General features: G+C 41.4%; 1 protein-coding gene across 1 annotated transcript in view; it reads right to left on the reverse strand.

The window, feature by feature from the left end:
* The window catches only part of PAPLN (papilin, proteoglycan like sulfated glycoprotein), a 52,731-nt gene that overhangs the window by 27,718 nt on the left and 1,994 nt on the right, over nucleotides 1-23,019 (reverse strand). Inside the window, exons 3-4 of the mRNA XM_074824255.1 lie at nucleotides 12,294-12,356; nucleotides 1,078-1,193 (exon numbers count right to left, since the gene is read on the reverse strand). Of these exons, the coding sequence (XP_074680356.1) occupies nucleotides 1,078-1,193; nucleotides 12,294-12,350 (173 nt within the window). The 5' untranslated portion in view covers nucleotides 12,351-12,356. The remainder of the gene's footprint in view (nucleotides 1-1,077; nucleotides 1,194-12,293; nucleotides 12,357-23,019) is intronic.

The raw sequence follows: 23,019 nt of genomic DNA on the forward strand, positions 1-23,019 counted from the left end.
CAACTGCACTATAGCTCTGCAGGGCCATGTTTCAACTAAATAACAGAAGTAGAACTTCTAGTCCTCTGTCCACCAGCAAATAGTCGAGGTGTCCATACCTGAACCAGAAACATGTTATGAGCAGCGTATCTATCATGCTGTTTATGTGCACACTAGACCCATTAGTAGCAAGAGCTAAACATGCCTATGGAAGACCCTCATTCCAGGCAAATGACTCCAGCTGAGAATTACAGAGAGTAACAGTTATGAAGGAAATTGATCTGAAAAGCCAAACAATGTCTAATATTTCAGCATTCCTAAAACAGAGAGACAAGCCTCCAGGGATTCTGGCAGGTGTATACCATAATGGGCTCAAAAGAGACCCTTCTTTACTCTGGGTGGGAAGAAGCAGTGCTCTATAACTCTGGATTCTTCTATTAAAAAAAAAACTCCTCTCATTTCTCTAAACATAAAGAGGCTGGTTTTTTTGCCAGGATATTATTGAGAGTCTGGATTTTTTTTCCCCCTTTTCTTTGTGTTTATCCACAACAGGATCTCTCAGATCCATCATTCCCAACAGGTGCAGTCCCATCATCATCCTCACTGCATCTAACCCAGCTGCAAATGAGATGGCACAGCATTAACGCTGCTTGAGTCAACTCACACTCTTTCATTTCTTCTGGGGCAATTTACCTTCCTGGGAATCATAAGCCTGAGAAAATCTTGGCACAGTCACCAGCTCTTGGGAGAGAAAGCTACTGCTTTGGACTGTTCTCCCTCTCCCCCAGGCTTGCCACACTAGACCCAATTGAACAGCTGCTGCCACACCAATTGCCTGATTGCACAGCCTCAGATCTCACAGAGAAACCACTGTGGTCTAGTGAAGGAGCCAAAGCAAGGATGTTTTGAAGAGAGCAGTATTCAAAACAGCAGTGACAAGACTGAAGCTGAGGATCATCTCAAAGTGGGCTCAGGTGACTTATCCCTCTGGTATCAAAACCTGTCACTTTTATTCTGGATGTATATTGGAACATAAGTGCAGGAGCTCAGTAACAGAAAAACACATTTAAAGAAAGAAAAAGGAGGTTTAGCCCTCACCTTTGGGAATAGCAGCGCCGTTGCCGAAAGCTGACTCCACCGCCACAGCTCCGACTGCACTTGCCCCATTCACCCCAGCTCCCCCAGACATCAATCTGCCGTTTCATCCGGTGGCCCTGTAAATAAAAAAACCCATGGACATATCAAACAGACATGGCAACACAGGAAAAAACCAATGAATATGAAGCAGAGCTCCTATGTGTTCTCTTGCAAAAGAGACTGTCTTGCTGGGCTGTATTCCTAGTATGAAAGCAGCAGAGAATAATACATCAGAAATGTCAAGCCTCTAATATCTAGGCACATTAGCTTCCTGAAGCCACATAGCACATCCAGTTTTATAATCTCCCTTAAACTGTTACTGTTTGTCTATTCATAGAATCTCAGCACTTTTGAATAACCATCTGAAAGAGGATAACATCTCCCTCTCAGCAAGGCAGCAAAGGCAAATCATTACTTTGGGGACTATGAGCACTGTCACTCCAACACCAGATCAACAGAGACGCTTAATCCCAAATCCTTGGCTCCAAGCCAGATACTTAAGAGAAATAAAAGCAGCAGTACGGAAACCCCCAGTTTTACCGCAACAAAATTCCATGCATGGACCTTTTGTCCTTCCACCCAACTATGTCCAATGATGAGGTCAACATCTGGGCCATTGTTAGCTATAGCCTTAATTAATTTTGTGTTTAGAAAGTCTGAATGGATACTGACATTAAGAGAAATAAGCATGATAAGATAGACAAGAAGTTACAAGTGCAATGGAATCAACCGAAATACGTTGTCTTAGAAGCACATGAAATATCTTATTTTCAGGAAAAAAGGGCCTACTGCAGCTGATGGGATCCACATACAGCAGGACATTGGGGGTTAGTGGGATGAATAGCAATATCCTGAGAAAAAAGAATAATTGCAAGCTGCAACAGGATTAATTCCACTTGGGAAAACAAGGTAAATGCAGGGTTACACAGGGAGTGATTCTGTAAAAACAGGGTTTGCTGTGCAGCTGCACCTGTAGGGCAGTTTATGTATCTATTATACAACTGAGAAAGAAGGTAATGCATACCGTTTGGGCACTTAGACATTTGGTGTAGTGAAGAGTGGGCAGGCAGGGAAACAAAAGGTAAAAAATTAATGACCTGTAGTCTAATTTCCTTCCACACACAGAGTACCCCACCAGATCTACATAACCCCTAGGTCTGGGTCCCAATCCATCCTCTGCTTTCCCACAGCATCCCACGTTCCCATCCTCTTTCCTGCTCGTGCTCTGTTTCCATTTCTTTCTGTTGTCCCTCCTGCATCCTCAGGTAAGCTACTCCCTGATGATCACCCAGCCAGTAAGTGCCATTGTAAGGGTTTTCTGCTGGAGTGGAGGAACATTCTATATTAACTCTATTCAGCAAACACTTTCCACTCATCCAGGTGGCTTTCTAAGGCCTACAGAGAAGGCACAAGCTCCTCACTTTAAGAGCACAGTTTTCACTTCAGTTAATGGATAACTGCTTTTACATAAGACATCCAGGTCTCTGCTAGAAATAGGAGCTAGCCTAATAAAATACCCAGTGAATCCAACTCAGGCAAGATGCATGGGTTAATCCTCCCTTATAATTTAAACAGTTTTTGTAATTTTCTACACATACTCCCTGCCTGACCATATGTCCCTGAGTTAGTCTTGTTTCTCTCTTTCACCATCTTTCAAGGAATAATTCCCTGGTGCTGGTAAAGCAACAGTCAGACATATTAGCTGATCATATTTATGCACTTGCTATCAAATCATCCCACTAGCCGCAGAGTCACCCCAAATTCTTCATGCCTATTACTTATATTGCTCTAATATGAAATACCTTCTTCCTAGCCCATGCTATTTGATTTCCTCACACAAGTTTTGTGCAATTCTTGTAAATACCTCTGCAATCAAAATCCTTCAGGACAAGTTTCCTGGTTCAGACTAACTCTGTTTGCCTTCGCCCTGCTCACTCAATGGCACTACCCAGGTTACAGCCACTTCTACATACCTTCTCTCTACCAAGTCAACATCTCCCTGACACCTTGCCAAACCCTTCTCCCATTCTTCCATTTCAGATACTGAGCTCAGTGTTTTTCTTCTGCATTCTCATTTGCCTTTCTGGGAGTAATCCCACCAACAGAGTTTTAGCTTTCAGCAAGGCATCTTATTTTCCCAAGTTTTTCTTTCAGATACCTAATTCCTCCCCCTGTAATCCCTCCTCCCTTATTCTCAAAAGAATGAAACATACTACCACTCTGTTTCTCTGTAGTCTTATTCCTCTATATAAACTGACTGATTTAGGAGCAGTATTAGCTCACCCTGGAAACAAGGGACCTTTCACAGTCAGCATAAGGGAGAAGAAAACGTGTAGATAAAAATCCAAAGGAAGAGCATTTGAAAGTCAGATTAGTGGAAGGCAATTAGGATAGAAAGCCCTTCCCTGACACACACACCAACCTGATAAATATTCCAATATCCCTCCTACAGAAGTAGGAGCATTTTTTATTCCATCTATAGAGAGTAAAATCTGCAGGGACTCTTTGCTGTAAAGCTTATGCGTCTGCAGAATACAGGAACAATAATTTTCTCAGTATCACTCCATTTATGTACCATTTAAGGGCCATCAGCCAGAAGAATCCTCCCAAAGCTGTATAGTGTTAGAGAAACATTTTAATAGGGGCCCAGCTCCCACATTCAGAAATCTATGGACGGTGCTCATTACTTCAGTAACTGCATGTACATGTTTACAGGCAAATATAAACCTGCATATTTATAATACAGAAGAAATCTATTATTACATAATCTGAAAACAAGATGTTTTCATATGCTGTCAGCTGTCAGTTTCTGTTCCAAAAGCCTCTTCCTGCTCTCTTCAGACTCTGGAATGCTTTTATCTGTTGTCAGCCAGGACAATGAAAACCCAGTCCCCTTCTGGACCCCAGAACTAAAAATCTACAAACTTCATAACTGTTACAAATTCATTTGGTCTCACTCCCGTCTTGCTTCAGTCTAACACACACACAAGAATGCAGTTCCTCTATCTTCATTAAGTATATATTTTAACATTTCAGGAAAAGTGAGAGAAAGCATACAACCACCTTCTAACAAATCCAGAAAGGACAGTCAGTTAACGCCCAATCTCTCTGTCTAGTTTTATTGCCTGTTAAGACAACAGAAATGCATACCTGCTGGGGATACTGCTGATGCACACGACCCTGGCATCACATACTCTCATACTTTTACTGCTGGGGTATATAAGTTTAGAAGGCCAGTAGTTTCATTTCTATGAACACTGCATTGCTTTCCTGAGTTCCTAGATAGATGCATTGCTGTCGTAGTTGCAGCATCTGTTGTTATCAGGCCAACTGTATCTGATATAACCAGCAAGTAAAAAAAGTTATGCCTCTGAGTCACTAAAGCTCCAGACTTTGTCTTTAAAGACAATTCCAATATGTATCAGACACAAACAAAAGAATTCTGGAAAAGGGTCCTAGACAGCATAATATATACCATGTAATATTTATTTTTATAGATGAAACATGCACGGGAAGAGAAGTTATGAACGGGACTCAACTCAGAACGATAGAAAATGTTGGCAGTATGTAGGAACACTTTAAAAAAGTACCTTGAAAGACTTCTCATCCAGTCTGATGAGATGGATAGCACACTGTGCATGGGAAGAGGACTGTGCTTCCCAGACAGCTGCACTGCAGGCATGCAGCGAGCCACAGAGTTCATATAACCAGATGTGGACTAGTGATTCAGCATGAATAATTTCCTTGGGCCTTGTTGCAACTCAAATACTAGCAAGCTATCAAAGCAAACATCAATTTACAGTCCAAAGTGATCATTGAAGGTCTTCAGTCACAGGTCCAAACAACCTAAATCCCAGCAAAGTTCTTACCCCTAGTGTTTCCCTTAGTCCTTGGGCACCTTTGAGGACCTAGAGATTCAAGTCAACTTGAATTATTCTGTGATTCTTTGTGCTGTCTTTCCAGACTGACAAGCAGCAACAAAACATCACATTACACCACTCCAATGGTCACTGCTCAAAGCACATGATTACCGATATCCATGCTATACCTGAGAGGTTTTGAACAAGGCTAGTGGTTGCTTTTAGCCCAGCAGGTCACATAGCTTTGGTCCACTGAGCTGAGACAGAATAATCTTTTTGGACACTGAAAAATTGTTACTGTGACTTCTTGAGCTGCATCACAGTTACTAGACTCCATTCAGATCTGATATAAATCTCAGTGCCAACACTGAAAACATGGTGGGAAATCCTTGACATTAGAAGTCGACTACAAGGTCCTGTACTATTGTTACCCACTGAAAACAGATATTGCTATCAATGATAAAATGAGTGATGTGGTGTTACTCTCATTTTATGCAGTGTTTCCATGCCTTAAAACTACAGTCAAAATCAGATTCTTTCTCTTTAACCTTTCTTAGTATTTCTGAAATAACACTACATCCTTTTATTTGATAAATATCTACTTTCTGGGGTTTATAGTTTCTGAAATAAGGCTAATGTTTATTTAGACACACCCCTGAACTATAGCCCCATTGCCGAAACATGTATGAAAGAAGGGTGAAAACCAAACACTTTACAAAAGAATGTTATCACCACAGTCATTTATTCCATAATGGTTTCATTGCCAAAGTCTTGGCAAATAAGAAGTCTCCAGTGAAAAATGCAGCTTTGCTAAGTTTGAACAATAATTGTTTAGAGAAAAGTTAATAAGGGAAGGGGAGAAAAAAAAGAAAACTGTTGAGGTGCCCAAGGGTTGGGGACCAGTAGCAGGGGGCTCTCCCAGGGTGGCAGGGCAAGCCAGGGAGCAGCACAAGCCAGACAGAGCCCCAGCCCTCAGAACTGGGCACCTCCATCCAAAGCCAGGCTGGGATGTAGGACTGCAGGTGGGCTGGGTTGTCAGGGCCCACGGTCAGGAAGGGCAGGGCTGTGCAGAGCCTCGCTGCAGCATCACTGGGGCAGGAGCTGATGTCCCTGGGAGGCTGCAGTGGGGTCCTGGGCTGCAGGCAGGGTGGGGGGAGCTCAGTTAGGGCCAATAAAGCCTAGTAGTGCCCTCAGGGTCCTGACAAAAACAACCCACATAGAGTGTATCCTTAGACCATCTGCTTTTCAGGATGTGAACCATCTCCTTCTCCTTTCTATATCTAGAAGACCTAACCAGTACTACAGTGATGACCACCTACAATGTTTCCATGTAGCTAAGCCCTGTGAGATATGTGGTGTTCAACACTCACACCTAATTGAAAGGGAGCTGAAAACATTCAGTACATCTCACATGTTTATAATGTAGATACATGCTACTATTCCAATAGATGCATTTTTAAGATAAATCCATCTGTGACTGGCTATGCTATTAGCCAAAAATGCAACAAAAAAATAAGTGAATTAATTAGAACCACATCCGCAAACCATTTTTTATGATTCTGTCTTAACCATTGATCTTGGCTCAGACACAGCAGGCTTGCAAAGAGCTTTGAAGGTGAAGAATGCCAAATACCATTTTTATGAATAATGAATAAGCAAAGAATTGCATTTGAGCACTACTAGAAAAACAACAATGAAAGTGAACAAGATGGTGACAGCAGGAAGCGAAATACAAAACGGTACAGGAGAGTATCTTAATAAGACAAACTGCTTCACAAAGAGGAGAAAAAAATCCAAGGCTTCGTTAGTTTGTGGTTTACACTCAGTGTGTGTATCTCCTTTCATCCCCTTCTACCACCCTAGTCATGACTTGTTAGCATATCCTCTCTAACAAATCCACTAAAATCCTTCAGTTCCCCTACACCATCATCTCCTCAAAACACTTCAGGTTCTCCCTACATCATTTAACCCGCTCTTTCACTGTTCTCAACTCTCTTCCATGTTCCCTGTGTTCACCTCCCCAACACTCCTCACTCTTCTACCTCTTTATGGCCTGTCCCACCATACACCTAGCTCTTTCCATGTCCCCTGCTTTCCTGTCAGCCGGGCAGGATGCGGTGCATGCCTCACCCACTGCAGAACTGGGTACGCGCTGCCCCATGGGACTGTGCCGGCTTGCTGGCTAGCAGGCAGAGCAGATAATAGTTGCTTTTCAGAAATGGAAAGCCTTGCGGAAACTCTGGGTGGCCTGGAGCTGACTAGGGTATAAAAAGAGCTCTCTAAAAAGATACAGCCATTGCAGAGAAGTCAAATTAATTCTTGGAATCCTCGTGGAAGGAACTGGTGACATTCAGAAAATTCCACAAAGAGGGGGATTGTGAGAAAACTTTATGACCCCAAACTTATTTGGAAAAGTGGACAAAACCCACAGTATGAAGTCACCAGAAGTTGTTTATCCAAGGGGCCTAACAGGAACTCAAGTTTGAAATGGATGATCTGTTACATACTAGCAGATAACCCTCTCAGCTAAAACCACTTTGGCATCTGATTAGTGGAAAGTGGAAAATCTGACACCAGTTTACAAAAGGATCCCAGGGAGCCCAAGGAACTGTACACCCACGTAGCGTAAAACTGACGTCTATTGATAAATTAACAGAAATGATAACAAAGAACAGAATTAGCAGGCACCTGCATAAATACAGTATATTTGGGAAAAAGTCAATAAGGCTTTTTTACAGGCAAATTCTTCTAAGTCTATTGCAGTTCTCTGAGAGATTCACAAACATGTCAACAAGGGTAACCTGTCAGATACACTCAGATTTCCAAAAAGCTTTCAAAAAAATCCTTCACCTAAAGCTTTGAAGGAAGTTAAGCAGCCAGAAGGAAAGTTCTTGCATGGATGATGAGCAGGTGGCTCAAAGACAAAAACAAAGGTAGGAGTGAAATCCCCACCCACTTCAAGAACTGACATTAGCAGCAGAATTCCACAAGGAACCTGAACTGTTCAACACATTTATGTCACGCCAAAACCACAGAAGTAATGAAGGCATCTGATAAGGGTAATTCAGGGTAATAAAGGACAATAGAGAACCAGAGACAGACTGCAAAGAACCATGGAAGAACATTATAAGTGACTTGTCACTAAAATGACAGTTGAGATTTCATGCAGGTAACTTACGTGATGCGCAGGAGAAAACACAAATCCTATCCTAACAAATAGAATTACTACATATGAGCTGATCTTTACCACTCAAGAGCAGGATCTTGGTGTTACGATAGAAATTATGTGATGCTAGAAGTCTATATGGCTTCAAGAAGATGCTGACCAAATTCAGAGAAAAGAAATAGAGACATCTCCAGCTCAGAGCGTTCATAAACTACAAATAACTGGAGACTGGAAACATATTGGGGGGAAGTTGTACTTACCAATCTTTTTACAGTTTTTTCTAGACATGTGTTTGTGACATAGCTGGAGATAGGATATAGGGAGAAATGAACTGGTCCTACCCAGCCAATTATTCTTGTGCACTTTTTCTACCTTTCCCTCAACAGAGAAGGAGATTTTGTTAATGTTCCTATCTCCGTCCTCCCAGTAAAATTCATTGTTTCTGTATGACCTTAACTTTGAGGTCCTTCTGCACCTTCTGCCCTTTCTGTCAGATCTGATTAAGGGGTTTAGAAGTTTAGTCAATAGATTAACAGTGTTTGAACAATAACAATGTTCATTTCTTTAGAAGAAATTAAAACCATTATTTTAGCCTAGAAATGCGGACCCATGGAAAGCAATATATCCAGATGAAATGTGTTTGAATATTATTTTCAGCCAAGCCTCAGACCAGCCTTCACTTTAAGTACATTTGCAGTACAACCTAGGAAAAAATATAAGTATTGGACCTGATCTAACTATCAGATAATGCCTATAGATCATAAAAAATTAAATAAAACTCCCTGATGAGCACCTTTTTCTTGAAATAGTCTCATGGTATGGGCAGATAAGACATTTCCAATGTGGAAAGAAGGAATTCCAGATGCAAAAACTTGCCAACATGGAATCACACTTGTAAAAAAGAAATTGAGGCAGACAGAAATCTGATGAATATCATGTTTACTAAACATAAAGAAACCCCAAAGCATACAATACACACACATAATCATGCCAGATACATGCATGCAACAATAATATTCACATGAAAAACTTTCAGAATTGATTTTCTCTAAATCACCAGAAGCACCGTTTTATCAGCAGTAGCACTAATGGGCAGAGCTCAGGCAGTTTTACATCATCTCATCCTTCCCTGAAAGCACAGGAGAAATCACAACAAAAACACTTGAACCTGGCATTTTCCATTATTGCCACTGTTCACAGCCTTCCTAGAAGCAATGATAGGATGGCCTGAAATTTCACTAGACTCTTCTGTTTCAGTTCTGCGTTAATAGCTAGGGTATAAGATGGAGAGACATCCTTATATAAGATGGAGAGACATCTTTGTTTTCAGTTTATATAGCCCCTAAACACAACTCCTCCTGCCCATCCCAGCTGTCGTTTCCAGTTCTACCACAGTGCAAAGAATAAAGGAGATCCAAGTAATGGGTGACTTCCTTTTCCAAATCCTTCAAAACCTGATGAAAATGGATAGACACCACAGGTGCTGTATGGTAATACCCCCTGCATATTCTAGCAGGAAAGAAGGGAAGAAGAGTTAGCAGGTCCCACCAAGGATGGAGCACTGGGCAGCAAATTCTCAGTAGCCAGTGGTTTTGACAAGCAGGAGTCCTTCTTGCTCCTTAATGCTGCCTGCCATGTCTGGCAGATAAACCAGCCACTCTCAGACTGCAAGCAGAGAGAAGATGTAGGCAATAGCCTCAGCTGCTCTTAAAGTCTCAGCCCTGTCGACATTTCTGCCCTTATTCTGCTCACTGCTTTCCCTAGCCTAACAAGCAATGAAGTAAAAACAAGTTTAGCTACTCCACTGCAAAAGTAGGAGAGATGAAAAATGGCAGGCATCAATCTACACCCTTTAATCTCAAGCAGACATGAATCCCTGCAGATCCATCTTCTCCATCCTTGTGTAAGCCTGCAGTTCACACATTTATAGCTGTACTCCCATTAGCACTACCAGTCTGTGTGTTTGCAAGTTCATGCTTTCCTGATTCTGGGACAAAAGGTGTCCAAGAAGAAATCATTGTTTGCATCAGTAGACAGGATGGATCTAAGAGGTAAGCAGTTCATTCTGGAATAAAACCTACGCATGCTAGTCCGTGCCTTTTCTGCTTTTTTTCAGTTCTGTCACCACCACCCTCTTCTTCCTGGGGTGTACACTATTCACTGTACAGCTGGAGGTGACCCACCTTTCTACCCATGTGCTGCTACGCTGGCAGCTCATTTGATACCAAAATTGAAACAATTGCTGCTGTCTCAGCTGCAAGGCTGCTCTGGATTTAATATTTAGCACAGTTAAAGTGACAGAGCCACAACTTCTTAGAGATATGCTACTCTACATTAAAGGAAGTGTTTCTCTGTCAGTGTGGGGAAATGCACCATGCCACCTGACAATCTCTTGTACCTCTGACACTGGGAATTACAAAAGAACAGCACAGGGAAGGGATCTTTTCAATTCTATGTGACATGGACTAAAGTTATTTTTCAATAAGCCTGCCATCACAGGTGAAGCCCTAAAGGAGTGGACAATGGTGTAGCACAGTAAGCAATTCTCCAACTTATTTTCCCACAGTTGCAGTATTCCCTGCCTCAGTTTTCACTCTCACCCTCTCCTTCCCTTCCTTTCTCTCATGACATAAGTACAAAATTTGCATTTATAGCAGGAGAGCTACCGCTCCTCTTCTGCGACAGTGAAACAGAGGTATGCAGGCACTGCTTTTCCAGAGCTGTCCCACCTGTGGGAGTTCAGGCAGCTTCACTACCCTTTTGGTGCATAGCCTGATCTAGCACAGACTTGAGTTGCCATTGCTACAATCAGTCCCTCCAGCTCCCACAAGCTGACTGTCTCTCACTACGGTTCAGCCTACTTGCATTAGCATCTGGTGAGAAATAGCTCATATGAAACCAACACCATTCCTCTCTTCCTTCCCAGAAAAAAAAAAATGGAGAATTACCACAACAGATTGTGTGCCTCAGTGCTGCTGGATCTTCCTAGTTCTTCATGGCTTGGACAGATCCAGCATGTCAGGGAAACTGAAATTAAGTGGTGGCCAGGCAAAACCTTCTCCCTTGATTCAGTGTGGCTTCAAGAGGAGCTACTGATTGCACGCAGGGGAGTCTAATGCTACAGAAAAATGTCAGCCTTCACAGTTGCAGGATGTTTCAGTCATTTCCTTTCCAAAAAATCACCAGGTTGGAGATAGGCAGGTGAACACATGAACTGAATTTAGTATATTCTGTTTCTGGTTCTTTTAACATACAGTACCATCTTCTATTAGGTGTGAGATAGCAAGATCTCATTTAAGCATATTTCTATCTGTAAGGTAGGAAATCTATGACAACTAACAAACTCTGCTTGATTTCTTGCCTCTCATCCGTGATCTTCAAAGAAGGCCTAGAAAGCATTTGCAAATGCTGAATCTGGGAACAGAAATTCATAATCTTACTAGAGATTAAAAGTTATGGACTCATTAATTTTAATGGCATATTTACAATTCCTCACTACTCCCATAAAACACTTACTCCAGGTGATAATTACTTGCTTTCCCCCCCCCCCCCCCTTTCTGTTCCTTTACACCTAACAAACATATCACATCTTCCTTTGCTAACACTTCCACTCTACTCAGCAGGTCACCTTTTACCTCAGATGTCCAACTCATTAATAAAATTGAAGTTAAATTCAGAGAAACTGTTCTCAAGCTGCATTTACTTCAGAAAGATCCTACTTTCCTCTCAAAAAGGAAGAGGAATTTCAGTTCCCAACAGCTGTACTTTTCTGACAATATCAGGTTGGCTTAACATAAAGATTACCTCCCCTGGTAAAGCTAAACCATATGGCTTAGACCACCAAGACCAAAGAAAAGAGAAAAAAGGAAAGATTCATCCTTTTTACTTCAAGAGACAAATCTCTGTAGCTTTGAAGCAGGAGACAACAATTACTGCTTTGCAGATAACACCCCTGGAGCCAAAGGCACTACAAGAATTTTGTTACTTAATTGCCATGTTTCATAACATGTACCACAGTAGGCCTGATGACCTGAACCCATTAGGACTTTCAGGAATACCTTCTACAAAATACTTGAGTTACAGATGTTGACAGTCCTTAACAGAAGTATCTTTCATTTCTCGTAACAATATTCAGAAGAGCTTTTACTTACTGAAAACGTAGAAGGTGGCATCATTGCTAGTATGAGCAGAAGGAACAAGTTCTTCATGTCTGCCTGTGGGAACAAAAAGATTATTGATCAGAATTTCTTGCTTCTTTGCTGCTTGTATGGTGGGAAAGCTAAGATACCATACAGTAAAAATGGAGGTGAAACTAAAATCAAGGTGATAGAAGAAAAACAGTTTTATCACTCCACTCCCTGGAGAGATGAAGGCAACAGCAAAGACTGAAATTACCCTGCACAGGATGCCAGAATATAATTACGGAGTGCAAATATTTCCCTGAACTTTCCTCTGGTATTATGAGAACACCATCCCCGGGCACAGCGGAAGATGCATGCTGTTGCATGTCTGCCCTCCCACCCCTTTACATATACACATGATAAAGTACTTGAAGATTGCAATGACTTGAACCAACCCAGTGTTAAGAAATTCTACAGTTAACATTTCTGTACCCTATATTCATTCTGTGTGGCTTGGTGAAGCTTCATGTTTGTCTTGGTGTGATCTTGCTTGTTTAAAATTCTACAGTTCATCGTGGACAGCTATAGCTAGATGCAACCATCAGTAGTTATATCACTTTTGCAGAGCTAGAAAGGAGATCAGACCACACAGACTGGTATGGCAGCATACAGGAAGATACAACAGTTCCTAAAAATCAGGGCATTATGCACATTTGGGACCACAATACTTCATTGGTGCATTGCCTGTTGCTACTTTATCCTTCCTCTTTTGAGTTGCAGCAACCAAGTCCACACCAATCACCACTCACCAATGTTTACAGCTGTGATCACGAACACTTCAGCCACTAGAGACTGCCTATATCTCATGATCATTTTCTCATGACCAGTTGATCGAGCCCAGACAGAAGAGATGGACTAGATATTCCTAGCATAGTTTTATCTAGTCTAAGCTTCTTTCTAACTTGGGAAATAGAAAAGGAAAGATGGAGAAATCTTTCTTTCACAGTGTGTAAAAGCATCAAGGAAGAAATGTTTATCTCATCAGTCATTGTAACAACATCTGTTTTAATATTAAAATTTCATACATAGCTTCTTCAGCCTGGCCTATTAAGTCCAGATAAAATACAGAATGTATATCACCATTAACCATGATAATATTGATATAAAATTATTGTTATATGAGAATATCAAATCAAAACCAAAACATTCCCAAAATGAAACCTGCTTGATCTAGCATTTGCATATTTCACGTTACTTCATGATGGGCAACAATTTTTCTCATAGTGCTAGGCCTCACTGAATCACAGCTCTTTACAAAGTCCATATGTACCATGGATTTTGACCCTCTCAACATTCACAGTGCTGGGGATAAAAAGTTTGTTCTTTAATGTTTTTCCTTTTGGATGTAAAAACTAGTAAGTGCTGAAAATCCAGTTGCACCAAATTCTGTGTGCAAAATAGCAATGAACAGGGAAAATGTAACTGGGAAAACAAGCACTGATAAGCCTCCCTCCCTATATACTGAATGCCAATCATATGATTCATGAGAAAATGAAACTATAGGAGCTTTGTATATGAATAGACTTTCATTAATTTTGGATTAGTCCTTAAGAAACTGAGGGAAGACTATGTACCCTTTATCACCCACACATGCTACTACTTCTCTTCCCATTCAAGTCAAGGAAGAAACAACCTGGAGATGCCCTCCACAAGAGGTCAAGTACACTTTCTACACTGTAGAGGCCAATAGCCAAAACATAGGCTAGATCTGTGTCACAACCCTATCCAACTGCTAAATCCTTTCAGGGGGGAAGGACACCCAGGAGAGACCCTTTTCCTACAAGTTCCATGCACGCAAACAGCAAAGCTTTCCTGAAGCAGCTTATAATATCCACACACCACTAGCAAAGGGCACTGTGAGAACAGCATTTTCCTTGAATGGTGCTGGTGTTAAATAGAGGTAAATCTTTGAGATTGATGAGCTCTTCCTACTGCTCAGAGGAAATAATAGCTCTTTCCCAGAATTCCTCTCTCACATCTTCCATTCCAGGCACCTCTCAGGTTCATGGAGATGGCTGTGGAAATTGCATCCCTAGCTCTGCTGCTAATGGACTGCCCCCTCAGCTCCTTCTGGCATCTGAGCCAAGAGGAAGACAGGAAGCTGGGCCCAAACCATGTGAGGCTCCTGGAGAAGAAGCTAGAGAAGAAGCTCACCAGGGCTAGCAGTGCTCCTACTCTCGAAGTAGTTAGTAACTTAGAGGTTTTTAGCCAGAGAAGATAAAAAGATTCTCTGAGGAGACAACTAAAGACAGCACTCAATGTTTGGGACAATCCCCTGCATCAAAGCAGCAAGAGGTTACAGCTCTGGTGCTTTCTTGTATTTTTGTGCCATTGCACTTGCATGGGAATTGCTGTCATATGTCCCAAATTTAGCATTAAGAAGTTTAGACCATCCAGCCCTATTAAACTAGTCAACAGATTCCAAGAAGGATGGTCAGAAGAAAGAACAGGGCCTTCTGTATCCTATTAAATTCCCCACTGCAAAACAAATCCTGTGTCTGATTCTCCGAGCTTCAACAAACTTGTTGTTTTAAAAGCTTCCTCAGATGTAGTATTCAGCATTGATCCCTTTTGCCTTACTTTCAACCTCAAACAACACAGATGGGACTGTGGAATCTGACTGAAACCTTTGAAAAAACGTCAAGTTCTGTTTCCGGATTTAACGGCTCTTTCACTCCTTGCAGGACCTGGGATACGGCAGCATATGTTTATTCTGCTTGTTTGCCATTCTTCTCACTGAAGGCTGGGTATGCGGGGGAAGGAATGAAAAGGACAGTGTTTTGCAGTGCTTTCATTTGCAACAACAGCAGCTGCTGATCCCTGTGCCTCCTGCCCTTCTTCAATTCTCTTCAGAGCTCCCCAGCTCCCTTTTCCCACTGTGTGCTAGAACAGCATCTCCACCCCCTCCACCCAGAAACAGCAGCAGGGCCTGAGGGGAAATGGTGACTTTATGCTCAAGATATGGAACAGCTGCTGGAAAGCTCACATGGAGGAATTCCTGCCATAGTGCTATAATGTGAAGTTCTCAGCAAAAGAGATTATGAGAATTAGTTCACAATAAGTAAGGAACAACCAGAATCTTCAAGCAGAACTTGAGGTGTGCCCAGCTGAAACCTCCATTCCATACACCAGAAGAGATTCAAATTGTCTAGGCAACCACATATGGCATTAACTGCTCAGGTTAGATGAATGAAAGGGTTGAAGTGGTAACTGGTCCCAGCCATTTGTAAGCTTGGTCAAAAAGAGTCAGTCCAGAACTGAAATATGAACCTGTTTTCTCTAAGAGACACTGACTCAAGCTCCTCTGAACACTGGAGAAGTTCAAACTTGAATCTGACTTTAGCAGCCCAGGACCCCTATCCCAGAACAGCATGGTTCAAATCATACTTTGTGGAAAATTCAGAAACTTCTGTAAGGATGTTCTGGCACCCTTTCTGAACTGCCTCCACAGCACCTACTTCTCCCTGGCACTGTGGACAAGAGGGTGAGAGGGCCACAAAGGAGATGGCTGGAATTTTGTAACTCTAGACAGAACACAACTCCAGTACAACTGGAAACTAGGATAAGCACCCTTATTTCAGGGCTTAACACTGAACCCACTCAGGAAAGAAGCTTTTGCCTTAAAAAATAGAAGGTCTAGAAAAGAGAGATGGGCAGTCTTAAGAGATTTCTCTACAGTGGAGCCAGCAGTGAACTGCTGTAAAAATATTTTATTTAGTTACAAACTCTTATCCAAGGCCAGGCAGGCTTAGCAAGATCAGTCAAATCCTCGTTAAGACCAGAAGTATGTTTCAGAATCAAGGACAGTTTTAATGACTCCTATATTTACTTTATATGTGCAAATCCTGCCTTCCAACACACAAAGTTCAAGATTGCTTACTTAAACTTGGCCTCTTTTCCAAATAACCTCTCAACATCCGTGTTCCTAGGGAAACAAGACCTACATCACCTGTATATATGACTAAAACCAATTTTGAATCAGCTGGCTAATTTCGGGGTTTCAAAAGCACAAGGTTCACTTTTATTTGAGGGAAAATAGGCTGGACCAGGATCAAGAGACATATTGGACTTATAACCCATTTAGATGATGAAACAGGAGGGAATCCAAACTTGAGAGAGATGTTACAAGCTTAAACAAGAGCTTAAGCTGTTTAGACACTACAGAATCAGATCACAAAGTCAGAATAAAAGAGGTTTCATGAGTTCCATTGCTCACAGATATATTCGTCTGGGTTTTTCTCTGTTCTTTTTGAAAATAATTGGACTGCCAGTGTTACATGGTTCTTCTCTGTTTAGCATGTAAGACAGATCAGTCTTTTGGCTGTGAGCCATATTTCTAAATGATCCTTTGGCCAAATACACGTACCACATATGTGGGTCAGGGACTGTTCTGGGAGTGGTTCATAGGCAGAAGATAAAAAGACCCCTTCAGGGTTCCCACTTTTCTATTGCCAGACAAGATTTGCCTGGGCACGCAGGTAAGGGGCAAAGCCACCCAGCAATACTAGCTTCAGCAGGTCTTTACAGCTTGCTTTGTCTCCCAGCTGGGGATTTGAATTACCCAGTATGGCTCTGTTATCCCCACCTGAGGCAGCCCTGACACAGAAGCTGCCTTTGCAGGGCTTGCGAGCCACAGGGTTGGCCACGCCAGCAATAAACTTTTGCCTCTTGCAATATAGATGGAAATTGCTTCTTGTGAAGTTTAGCACATCCAGCACTAAAGCAGAAGTTGCCACGGTGATCCCACTACTCACACCTTTTCAGAATTTCATTTCCTTTCCTCCACTCCCAACTCCATCCCCCTTTAACACATCATATCTCACTCAGTTGTTGTATTTTTAGAAGTTTGGTTGAATGAGGTGGGAAGTCAGAAAGAATGATGACATGGTTCCCGATAATCCACTGACATAATTTTTTTTTTAGCTATTGACTCAGAGCAAAGTCTTTAGCTTTTAGACTCATTACATTTTCTAAAGACATGATGATTTTTGTTTTGCCCTCGAAACATCCAGCATATCTTGGTTCCAGCTTGCTTTTTTTTTTTGCCTTGCCTACTAAGAAGTGCCTCTTAAGTTTTTGGTGGAAGAGTCAGAAAGGGAATATATATACATACAGCAAAAAGATGCAACGAAGACAGGGAGAGAAAGGGGCGTCATGGAGCAGGGATCAAGGGTAGTGAAAAACCTCCGTTTATTTAGGCTGTGAGCCAAGTTGGTAGAGCATGAAGACCACATCACACAGCACAGAGGAACCAAGAAACCAACCACAGTTTTAGGCAGAGGATATCACATTCAAGATACTTCTTAATATGTCTGTTTTCTTCCCTGACTATAGTAAACCATCTTTTGTTTGACATTTTCCAAAGAAAATCCTGGGACTGATGTCCTTTGGGCTAAATTGGATAAGCCAATTAGTGTGCATGTGGCCGTTACAGTGGGAGGATGCTGAATTTCCTTTGCCTTGACCACATGACGAACCACATTCATAAAGAGCTGTTTATATACAAAGCAAGAGAAATGTTTATAAACATGTGCTTAAATACAAGACTGGTTGAAAGGGCTTAGTGGGAAAGGAGAGAATAAAGAAAAACAGACACAAGTTGTCTGAGTAAAAGTTTTACAGAGATATCTTTACCATTGGTATCCAGATTTATTAATTCACTCTAAATACATGCTAGGAGTTGAAGGATCCTTATCAAGAAAGTAATCCTGCGGAGATATACTTTCAGCCATATTATGAAAGATAAAATTTCAGCTAGAATTACTTTAAAATTCACCTTGGTAAATGAGAAAAAAAATTACAAGAACTTACTAATGAACACAGCAGCAGAGCACCAGCTGGCTGGAGAACTGAGTAGTGATAACATACAAGCATCCTCTAGACCAGTGGTTCTCAACCTGTGGCCTGTGGAACCCTGGGGGGGCCACAATGTTGTCACATGAGGTTCGCGAAGGCTTAAAGCAGGGGTGGGGAACATCCAGCCCAGAAACATTTGGTCTGGCCTGCAGCAAGCGCTGCACCTCTTTTTCCCACAGCCCCCTCCCCTCAATGCTCCTCTCATACTCACGCCCCTCTCTGCCCCCCCACGCCTGCTCTGATGTACTACTATATTTGGTGCTAGTATGGTTGGTGGGACCCACTTTAACTAGGCAGTTTTTCTCTTAAAGACATTTTCTTAACCCAACGGTCCTCTTTAGGGCCATGACAGGACTGAAGTCTGTTCCTTCAAGTGGTGACCTTGGACTCACAAACCAAAATATATGGTGACTGAACACAGGCAAACAAGGGGGGAAGTGAGAAGAATTGTAAAAACTTATCATCAAATTTTAATGTAAAAATGGGCATCAAATTCGGAATTAGCCCATTAAAAGACCATAAAATTGTCCATTTGAGCAAGAAGAGTGTTGATGCTATTATTTTAAATTCATATGGAATCACTGCAATAAAGATATTATAATAGGTGTGTGTGCATTAACAGATTAATTTATTTCCTCTTCTCTCCAAATTTTAACACCCTTCATGAGAAAATTGAAATAAATATTTGATGCAGTCTAGTGCTTTAAATCTTGAATTAAGTCTTGGTGGTTTGCAGCCACAACAGGTATTTAAAGGGGGTCCATGGTGAAGGATAGGTTGAGAACCCCTGTTCTAGACTGCTCTGTCAATAGGTTTTCATCTCAGCCTTCAGCTTGATTCATAACAGGCACATAAATCTGTACCAGGCCATTGCTTAATGTAGCTGACTCAGACTGACAATGTTTTTACAGAGGACTTCTACAGCAATGCCAAGCTCAGCAACACCTGGGGAAGCTACAGCAGGCTCTGTCATACAGCTTTAATCTGAATACCAAAATCACACAAAACTGTAGCTGAAAAATCATCAGGTGCAAGAGCAAGCTCAGACTGTGAAACACACAGAAGTTCTAGTAAGGCCTCATGCCATACCCTATCAGGGGTGGGGAAGAGGCAGACCTGCTTCTTCCCTACTCTCCAAAACCCACAATGAAGTATCTAAGGTTTAGGTTGGTGAAGCAGCATCTTCCAAGTACACGTGGTCACTAGGCCCAGCCCTTTACAGGAGCTAATACAGTATTTCATGAGGACAATTTTCTGTCTACCTACTAATATCAGCTGAGATTCAATCTTCTGCAACTAGCCTTCCACTATTAGGTTTGCAGCTAGAGATTTATTAGAAGGAGTAAAGATAGGATTCTGCCTTCTATTTTGGTAGTCTCACTGTGCTTAGCTGTTAATTAAATCTGGGAGCACATCGGGATAAAGACAAGTGCACCCAGTCTAATTTAGACAGTTAATATTGCAACAAGAAGCCACACACTGCCTACGGAAAATACATGACAAGGATAAAATATCCCAAACACTAACATGATTGAAGAGCAATGGCTAAGAGCCTTTTACATTTGGTACTGTTCTGTCACAGCTTAAGCTTCACTTACATGAGTTATTTAGCCTGATCTGAAGTATTACTCAATGCTAAGCACTGCTGCTGTTTACAAACACGTTAGCCAGCTGAGACCAATCCCTTCCAATGCAAATTTTGGAGAATTCTTTAGGCAAACAAAGGATTTCAATGCTGGAAAATTATTTCCAATTTTATTTAATTCCATCTAAATACAAATATGGCAATCTTCTGTGCTGTGCAAGGGGTTAAAAAAATAAAAATGAGTGTTATCTCAAAAGGAAACTTTAAAACAATGCAAATTGTTTTCTGCCTCTCTGCAAGATCTACATCTCTGTTCACTGAGAGGATGTTGGCACTACATTCAACAGTGTGTTTGTAGTATACATAGGGAACACCTGTGTTACCTTTATATAAAATAAATATAAAATAAATTTGCTTGGGGACTAATAACATAGACAGGAAAACATGAGAATATTTACCCTGAACCTCATGTGGGTTTTGATTGCTGCTGCCTCTACATTGTTTCTGGAACCTAAGTTACTTTTTATTTTTTCTAAAGCCAAAGCATGCCACACTTGTATGGGTACATCTCTTCCCTAAGGAATCACCCTTACTGACTGTGATGCAGACATACCTTCAGTGGTATGAAGCAGGAATTCCCCCAGAGAAGTCAGTGGGCTTACCTACATTACTCTGCAAGGGAGAGATGACTATCATGAAGAGAACTAAAAGAAATGAAAAAGAAAAAAAAAAACCCAGAAGTTTTGAATAACAAACTTAGGAGGCAGAACGTGTGCTAGCGGAATTAGGGCTGCAGTCTCTAAGGATACCGGCCCTACCATCTTTCATCTGTCACTAAAAATTAACTTCATAAAAAATGATCTTAGGAGGGTGCGATCGCACTGCAGTGCCAGGAGAGATCTCAAAGGAAGCACATGCTCGACTGTGTGATCACAGCAAAACGACAACAGTGAAATCTAAAAATAAATTGGTTTTTTGCTCTGAAGCTGGTTTCTCCCACAGATGCCCCAACCAGAGCCTCCAATTACTGCTTTAAGGGCTAGGCAGAGAAATAATCCGTGGATGTTACTTGTTTCCTATACATCATGTCTGCATGTCGAGAAGGCGAGCTTGTTACCGTGTGAGAAAGCATAAACAAGCGGTTTGTACACAGACTATGCATATGAGTAAGTATCCACTCAAATCCCTTTATATTAAAGTCCCTTCTCAAACATCTAGTAACCATTATTATTCATTATCCAAGACAAGACTGGACCACAACAAATCACATATCAGATACAAGAGTGTTAAAAAGTGAGACAGGGAAGCTGTATGCAGCAGAGTATCATTTCCAGCAAAATAAGTTATTTTGACAAGCCCATCATACCATGGGCATAACTGCAAATGACTATACTGGATCAGAGCAATCATCCACCACTGTCTAGGCTCAGTAGCTATGCTAGGTACAGTGAGGGGTTTATCATCAGTTTTGTATAATCCTTCCCACAGACATAAGAGCAAAGCAACTATTGTAACTGCATCCTATGCATTCTAGGTGCTGTTCTTATGCAAAACAGAAGCTTTTTCATAAGAGGATGAGAGCCATGGTTGCTGTTTATTGATGAGTCATAAGGTACATACATGAACTAATAAAATGGTTAACATTTAAAGCCCCCCTCTGAACAAAGAGAAAGCTTTCTGGCAGCCTAAGCCCTACCTGTTCTGAGGCACAGAACAATATTTTACCTTATTTACACTGCATTCAGAAGAAGGGGCCCTCAATCAAGATCAGAGGGTTTTTTCCCCAGTTTCCCTATTTTAACAGAGCACCCATGTTACTTTAGAAAAAAATTTGCTCTTTTAGCTGAAGTACTACCAAGAAAACCAGTGGCAACAATATAACTCCTTTCTTGTTTCCTAAATCCTTTCAGCAAGTCAGGGCACAGCCATTCACACAGGCTCCAACTGAATCTTGGTGCCTAATTTGAGAGACAACTAGATTAGATGAACTCTACCAGCATTCCCTGTTACCAAGTTGGTAAGTAGCTGGGTCTGAGAGGGCCCAGCCCAAAACCAAAGATATATTAGCTGCATCAGAAGTTAGTACACATATTGAACAGCAACATTTGAGATCATCCATGCCCTAACTGCTCTATAGCATAATGATTGCTATTTTCCCTTAAAATTAAGACAATTTAGTTTTATACTTAATATTCTTTTTAATATAGAGACACCAGCAAACAAAAACCTACATCCTTGCTTGAAAATCACCCCAAATCATTCATCACACACCTTTTCTCAAATGCTACAGAGTGGACTGTTCACTAGCAAACAGATTTGGAATATGCAAAAGCTACAAAGAAACTATCCCAACCCCAGCATTTCTGTGAAGCCATCAAGCATTTACATTCATGAAGCAAAATATTTTAAAAACAAACACCTCTGAGATGTCAGGATGCTCCACAGTGTGTGAGAACCTGAGAATATGCTTGAAAAAGAAGTCTCAACTATCTCACACTGGACAGGAAAGCATGCTAAAAGCGTAACTTGCAGAGACAGCAAATTTGTTCAGTTTTTTTTTTTTTCATTATATAAATAATTCCATTTACTAATGTGAACAAATATTAGTTTAAGCTAGTGCCATGCCAAAGATACATGGTCCTATCTACCTTTGTTGCTTATCACAAACACCTCCCTTTGCTCCCTGTAATAGCAGAACATTGTCCTGAAAGTCCAGATGAGGTTGTCCAACACACACGTGGCTGTGTAGCACGTTGGCTCATCAACACTGCACCTCAGAAAGAATGGTTTTTCATGGTTACTCTATCCACAGACACTAGGAAATGCTCTGGCATTACAGAGGGTGGTACATCTCTAAGAAGCCAGGAAAAAAAACATATAAGCTGCAAACCAGCTTACAGAGAAGCTGGTGAAGGGCCCTCATAAGTACAGTGCAGAAGGGATAAAACAAACTCCAACACATTTTTGACATAATCAAAGGTATTTACAACTGCTCTTTAGGATTTCTACAGACAGACCTAAAGAAACGTACCATGTCCCTAAGCTCCTGTACTGACACCAGTTATATTCCTAGTCCTAGAAACTTCATTCAAAACTAACATTACCTTCATCAAAGCTTTGAAACTCAGTTTTTAAATCAACAGCTCCTCTACCTCCACCTGACCACCCATAAGGAACACCAGGGCCTCACACAAATCTACCACCCTTCCACATTGCTACTGGTCCATTACCATCTCCGTGCCAGGACAGGTCCCT

This window comes from Strix aluco, chromosome 4 (assembly GCF_031877795.1).
Source record: "Strix aluco isolate bStrAlu1 chromosome 4, bStrAlu1.hap1, whole genome shotgun sequence".
Taxonomy (NCBI): Eukaryota; Metazoa; Chordata; class Aves; order Strigiformes; family Strigidae; genus Strix; species Strix aluco.